General features: G+C 45.0%; 1 protein-coding gene across 1 annotated transcript in view; it reads left to right on the forward strand.

Annotated features, from left to right (window-relative positions):
* The window catches only part of BICRAL (BICRA like chromatin remodeling complex associated protein), a 79,350-nt gene extending 74,146 nt beyond the window's left edge, over positions 1 to 5,204 (forward strand). The window contains 1 exon segment of the mRNA XM_025418810.3: positions 1,292 to 5,204. Coding sequence (XP_025274595.1) covers positions 1,292 to 2,073 — 782 coding nt within the window. The 3' untranslated portion in view covers positions 2,074 to 5,204.
* The last annotated feature ends 1,638 nt before the right edge of the window (positions 5,205 to 6,842 follow it).

Here is a 6,842-nt window from a genome sequence, read left to right on the forward strand (position 1 = left end):
AACCTTCCTACTTTTCACAGCTCCTCAGATATGAGTGTCATATGGACAGGGATATGCGTCATCCCCCTGTGTATTGTGCCTCCACAGCCAGTGTTTATTGGAGTCTTCTTTTTTAGATGTCAAGGCTGTATCCCCTAATCTCATGTTTTGTGATTTGGTGAAGAAATTTACATCTTGGTTTTACAGATGTCATCAAAGCCCTTTTTCACCTCTTCTCCCCTTCTGTAACAGCAGGCTGCCTCTGTGCCCTCAACCTCCTAAGTCCTCCTAACATTTTTCTTGCCATCCTGAGCTTTTCAAGCCTGACCCAGTGCAGTGCTCAGTCACAGACCTGGTTACTCCATACACCATTGTCCTGCCAAGCAGATATGATTTTGGATGCCTGTTGACCATTTGTTTTGTGCTCCTGGCAAAGTGCAGCTTTGTAACGCTGGTCCCCTCACATGTGTCTACAGGGACTGAAATGCCATCACCCAAAGACAAGTAATTGTGTCCACTCCCACCCCACCCTAAAGCTTCCTTCCAGGGTCCTCTGCTCCAAGGGAGAAACCAAGCTAATACTAGCATCAAATTTCTGTCTTCAGGGATGCCTGGGTGGTTCAGTGGTTAAGTGTCTGTCTTCAGCTCAGGGTGTGATCCTGGAGTCCCAGGATCAAGTTCTGCATTGGGCTCCTTGCATGGAGCCTGCTTCTCCCTCTGCCTGTGTCTCTGCCTCTCTCTCTGTCTCTGTGTGTGTGTGTGTGTGTGTGTGTGTGTCTCTCATGAGTGAATAAATAAAATCTTGAAAAAAAAAATCCTGTCTTCAGACTTTCAAAGCAGTCATTAATTAAAAAAAAAAAGAAAGAAAGAAAGAAACTAGCTAAAGATAACACTAAGAGGGGCACCTGGCTGGCTCCATCAGTAGAGCACGGGACTCTTGATCTCAGGGTTGTGGGTTGAAGCCCCAGACTGAGTGTAGAGGTTACTTAAATAAGTAAGTAAACTTAGAGAGAGAGAGAGAGAGAGAGAGAGAGAACACTGAGAGATCAAGACAAAGTGGAGCTCTTTGCCCATCTGGTTTTCCCATTTGTCACCAATCAGCTACCTTTTCAAAGAGGTCTAAGCTTCTTGTCTGGAAGCCATGGCTACTCTTACAGGAAGCCACCTCGAGTGTCACGTGCTGCTGCGTGGTCCTGGACCTGCAAGACTGGCTCGCTGAGCCAGGCTGGGTTTGCACCTGACCCACTGAAGGTCTGTCGTATAGTCCTTGCTCCCTCGTTCATTCTGCATTCTTTTGTGTTCCCATTTCCAGAGGGTTTTCAGGCGGATTTCTGTTGTTCCTTCAAACTTGACAAAGCTGCTCATGAGACGCAGTTCGGCCGGAGTGACCAGCATGGCAGTAAAACAACCAGCTCTCTGCAGCTGACGGCCAAGGCCCAGGGCCGAGACCGAGCCAAAGCAGGCAAGACAGAACCGGCGAATCATGACCAGTTTCATCTAGTGCCTAATCACATCGTGGTCTCCGCAGAAGGAAACATTTCTAAAAAAACCGAATGCCTCGGCAGAGCACTGAAATTTGACAAAGTGGGCTTAGGTCAGTACCGGGGCACATCTGAAGAAAAAAGCAGCCGGAGAGAGTCCGTGAAGGCCAGCTCTCCTGGCCCCGAGGGGCCGCGGAAAGCCTCGTGCAGACCGGATCACGGTACTGAGAGCAAGCTCTCCAGCATCCTAGTAGATTCTCACTTGGAGATGACGTGTAACAATTCGTTCCAGGACAAAACCCTGAGGAATTCTCCAAAGAATGAAGTTTTACACACAGACATCATGAAAGGGTCAGGTGAGCCCCAGCCCGATCTCCAGCTCACGAAGAGTCTAGAAACAACGTTTAAGAACATCTTGGAACTTAAAAAGGCCGGGCGGCAGCCCCAGAGTGACCCCACGGTTAGCGGCTCTGTTGAGTTAGATTTCCCCAACTTTTCTCCAATGGCTTCGCAGGAAAACTGCCTGGAAAAGTTCATCCCGGACCACAGTGAAGGCATTGTAGAAACTGACTCCATTTTAGAAGCAGCTGTAAATAGTATCCTAGAGTGTTAATAGCCGCAGCCCTGCCCCGCCCACCCGAGACCCGCCCCGGACAAGTTACATTCTTTCCTGGCAAAAGCAAATGGAAGTGGTCTCCTGTCTCCAGCCTGCTTGATCTTTCATCACAGGTTGTTCTTTCTGATCTCGATCCCATTCTTTGTTTCAGAGCAATACTCGTCGTGGTTACAGGGAGATCCTTTTCGCGAAATGAATCCTTGTTAGAAAGCAGTCTGATAGGCCTGACACATTTCAAGTGTTATGAAAGTGCTTAGAGTCATCTCTGTGTTTGTTTACTTGTTTTAAGTTCAAAACAAAACAAAACAAAACAAAACACCACCATAACTCACTGAGATCACAGTACACTTGGCCCTGGGTAAAATTCTGACAATCATAAGTCATTTGAAAAGAACAGACTTATTAAAGAAAATCAAACAGGACCGGATAGAAGCTACTTTTTAAAGAATATCCCACTGCATCTCCATATTTTGCTTTTCGGGGTTGTTGTCACTGTCGCCGGAGGGCAGGCCACCTGGGTTTGCCCCCTCAGCCATCTCTGAGCCGTGAGCTGCCCACTGCTCTCCGGGGCCCCCAGCCCCACGAGGCAGCCAGTAGCACACAAGCAAGCAGGGCACTTGCAGGGCTTCCTTGTTCATCGTTCAAGTGCTTTTCTGATGCTCCTGGAGCAAAACCTCATGCTTTTCAGCCTATGAGTGTTGAGTTTCATCTAGGGAATGCTCTGTTCTTAGTTGCAACGGCATGACTTGAGATCATTTCACCAGGCTAACTAAGGAAAACGGAAACCAGTTAAGTGGCACAGTGTACAGGGGAGGCCGGGATAGAGCCTTGAGGAATATAATATGTATATATGTAAAAGCATATATATGTTAACTATTGAGAAAAAAAAAACAACCAAGCGTTTTGCATTTTCTAATTGGATAGAGTCAACATGTGCTGTATGTTTTTGTTTGTTGCTGGGTTTCCTTTCATTTATCCTCTCCGGACCCTCTCCCACAAATAGCCAAGCGTCCAAAGCACTTTTGTTTGAAAGCTGTGTTGTCATTTTTCAGTTTAAACTTTAAGGGGACTTTGGCCTTGTTTATGCTTCTTGTCTGAGAACAGTAGTCACCCCCCCACCCCCACCCCCGGCAGCAATCATTACCAAAACACAGACAAACCAAAGTTACCAGCCCCCTCACCCCCCGCCCCAACTGAAAGAAAAGATCTGAGACATGGGATTCCCACTTGAGAGCCAAAGGACATGCCTTGTCATGGTCTGTGTGTGGCCCGTGTTCATATTAGTGGACATGACTTATTGCTTTATTTATTTATATTTCTTTTCAGGGAGCTTTCCCCCATTGTCCTTCCTTGTGTTCCTGCTGAGGTCATCCCATCTCTGCTGTCCCCTTCATCCTCAGTGTCATTGTAACCAGCCCATCTCTCCCATCATCGGGAAAGCAACATGACGGTATTTCATACGTGCCCTCCCCCACGTGTGTGTGCGTCTCCCTGAGCTGTTCAGATCCAGACGTCATTCTGGCGACAGTGTGGACACACTCACTCTTTCTCCCATGTGTGCACACTCTCTCATTCGTTCTGTTGATCTCTCTGGCTTTAGAGGTGCACCTGCTGGTCTCTATTCTGACACGTCGCCAGCATCTGTTTCTGGCTGTTGCCAGAACGCAGATGACCCTCGTTGTCATCATGTTGGGCGCTTCTTTTCCAGATTGGTCTGCGATGGAAAGGAAGGCTTCTGATTATTGGAAAACACGGCAGCAGAAGACCCAGTCTCCCTGTCCCTCTCTGCCCCCACACTGCCCTCAAAGAAGCCCCTCAGTCTTCATAAAAGCAAAGTAACTTCTCCCCACCCCCACCCCCGCCCTGGCCAATAGAACTTGGAAAATCTGGGTCATTTTAAGGTTCCCATTTTTTCCTCATTTGTGCCAATGTCCAAGTTACAGATTTCCCCTTTTTCCTGTATTGTAACATATTAGAAAGATAAGTTGGTATTGCCAGTTGGAACTTTCTATTTGGGCAGCCCTGGGGTAATACCCTACCCTGAACCCATGATTTCATAGGCTCTTCTTCTCTTAGGACTCATGCTCCCTTCATTCCTAGCAAGACTTAAAGATGGTCCCTCCTAATCAAATTCTTCTCATTGTGGAACTCTTATCTGGAAGCCCTCATGTAGGCTACTCATGGGTTACATTAATTACTGCCAATCAGTGGAATTCTTAAGAGAAAAGATAAACTTCATGTACATTTGTCACCTCCCTTTCTTCCCCTATCCTGCCCTGCTAGCCCAACCGCCGCCTTTCTATATACCATCTCAAAGGGTCTCTTAAGCCCTAATGCTTGTCTAGCAAACAGAGAGCCTAATTTACCAAAATGATACTTGTAAATTTTTGTGTCCTTGTATGTAAGTCTACTTTCTATGGAGGAAAGATTCTAGATAATGACAAATGAAGATTACGAAATGTATTTTACTCCTTGATTAGGTTATGCACACATGGGTCATAACTCGCATGTCGAGCCCCCTCTGGCGAAGGGTCAGAGAGCTCCGCCTCGGACGGCCAACTTTCAGTTGTTCAGGTTCATTAGTCAAGGTTAAGTTGTAGAACTACTTGTACTCAGTAACAAAAATCATTTTATTTTCTTTTCTTTTCTTTTTTTTTTCTGTTGTTGTTGTGGAAAAAGTGTGCATTTGTTATTAAGCATTTGATTTTCTGTGTCCTTAAGTACTGCCTAAAGATAAAGCAAATTTTAAACTGGCAATTACGAAAAAGAACTATTTTAGCTCTGAAGAATTTAGTAGATTTTGTTAGATTAGGGAGGCCTTACAGACTGACTTGTCTTATAGAGGACGCGTCACTCACTGTCAGTGTGGTGTGGGCTTTATTTGCTTAAATACCTTCATTTGTATAGTATGTCTCACTTGAAATTGCTTTGTATACATTTTGTAAAAATATTTATAAAATGTTTTGTAAAAAAAAGTATAACAAATTGCAGTTTATTTTGTTATGTTGGATAAATACTGTTAAAAGAAACCAGTCAGTAACTATATTGTTAATCCATGGTTAGGAAATGTTTAGTTGGAGATTACAAAATGAAACAACCATTGCAATACAGCCAAAGATTTGGGAAAATGTGCAAATGTGATTGTCTTGATTTTGCAAACAGGAGTGGCTCTTTTCCCAGAAGAAAGGGGTAAGTAAGTGTTCAGTTCTACTGAAATAGATTTACCATTCCCAGACAGGAGCCCAGCCAGTGAGGGGCTAGGATTGTAAGGGATCGGCCTTTCCAAACGGTTTCAAATTCATCAGGGTTGGTTGGTGAGAAAGTTTAGTCATGTCCATCTCTGGCCTCCATCCATACTCTTGTCACATGGGTCCTTACCTAAGGAAGGAAAAATGGGGTCATTTGAGAAGTTCCATAAATGAGCCTCAATCTACAGGAGGTTTTCTTCAATTACTATATTTATTTTGTTTCGGTTAAGGTCAAGAAGGCCGAGGGATAAGTACAGAAAACTATTTTACTCAAGACTTATCCCAGAGTTAACATGTTTCTCTTTGTATTCACACATTTGATCCATTAAGAAATACCTCTGTAACCTTATCTGTAAAATCAACCCTCTGAGGCCCTTCTGAGTTCTTGCTGTCACAAATGGGAGGGACTCTGCCCAAATTGTTAGGAGAACTACCACAGGGTGAAATGTATTTCTGGTGGGGGGGGGGGGGGGGAGTATGAGGCTCCTTAAACTTTTCTTTGGAGCTTAAGATTTACACTTATATTCCTTATGGTTTACCTGTGCCCCTCCCCATACACACACACTCCCTTAAAGCAGGAGCAGTTAGGAAATCAAGGTTCCATAGTAATCAATATGTAAATAGGAAGTTGTTCTTCCAGAACTAACAGCAATTACTGCTAGAATAATTACATCAGTCGATGGATCCCTTAATGTCTTTTGCAGTGTTGCCCTGATGTCAAGATTCTCTTGCTAAGGACGAGTGTGTGCCCAACGTGACATTCCCTAACCTCTTCAGGCCATTTGCAATGGGAGTGGCCCATGAATGAAGAAGGAAGGAGAGCTGACTGATTAGGATCAGTCTCTGTTCCCCTGGGGCATGCCTAGAGGAAAGACCAGGCATCTTCTCTAAGGATGATTAAAGCCCTCAGTCCTGGGGGTTGAGGGCAGTGTTCTAGAAAAGGGGCCAGGGGATCACTAGGGACAAAGAGAAGAGAAAGGAAAGAAACCACAGTCTGGGGACACTGAAACAGCATCACTCAGGCAGAGCTCTGGCTGTGCTGTCCTCCAGGAGCTAGGCCCCAGTTTCAGGCTCTGACTCGGCTTCAGCCCTTGTGTCTGTTCTCTGAGACAGAGTGAGGGCTTCTGGGCAGCCACTGGATATTTATTGAGCAATTTATGGACACTATGCTAGGATCCATGGATAATTCAGGTATGACTTCTACTCCCAAGGAGCTCAGAGTCCAGAGAGGAAACCAGCACATAAATAATTGCATTACATTTGGGAATTGCCGGGAGCTCAGGAGAGAAGAAACCAGGGCTAAAATTCATCCCGCCCTACCACTTCAGTAGAGTTACAATCTATATTCCAGTGCCCAGCTTCTCGGTCCACCCTGAGTTACATTTGAGAAAAAGGTATCATACTTTGTGCAGGAATAATGGTAAAGGCGTTTTGTAATTATGGTGTTAAATATATGGAAAATCTGGTTCACACAAATGGTAGGAACACTTTTGTAGTATAAAGCAAATTCTGTAATAT

Source organism: Canis lupus, chromosome 12 (assembly GCF_003254725.2).
Source record: "Canis lupus dingo isolate Sandy chromosome 12, ASM325472v2, whole genome shotgun sequence".
NCBI lineage: Eukaryota > Metazoa > Chordata > Mammalia > Carnivora > Canidae > Canis > Canis lupus.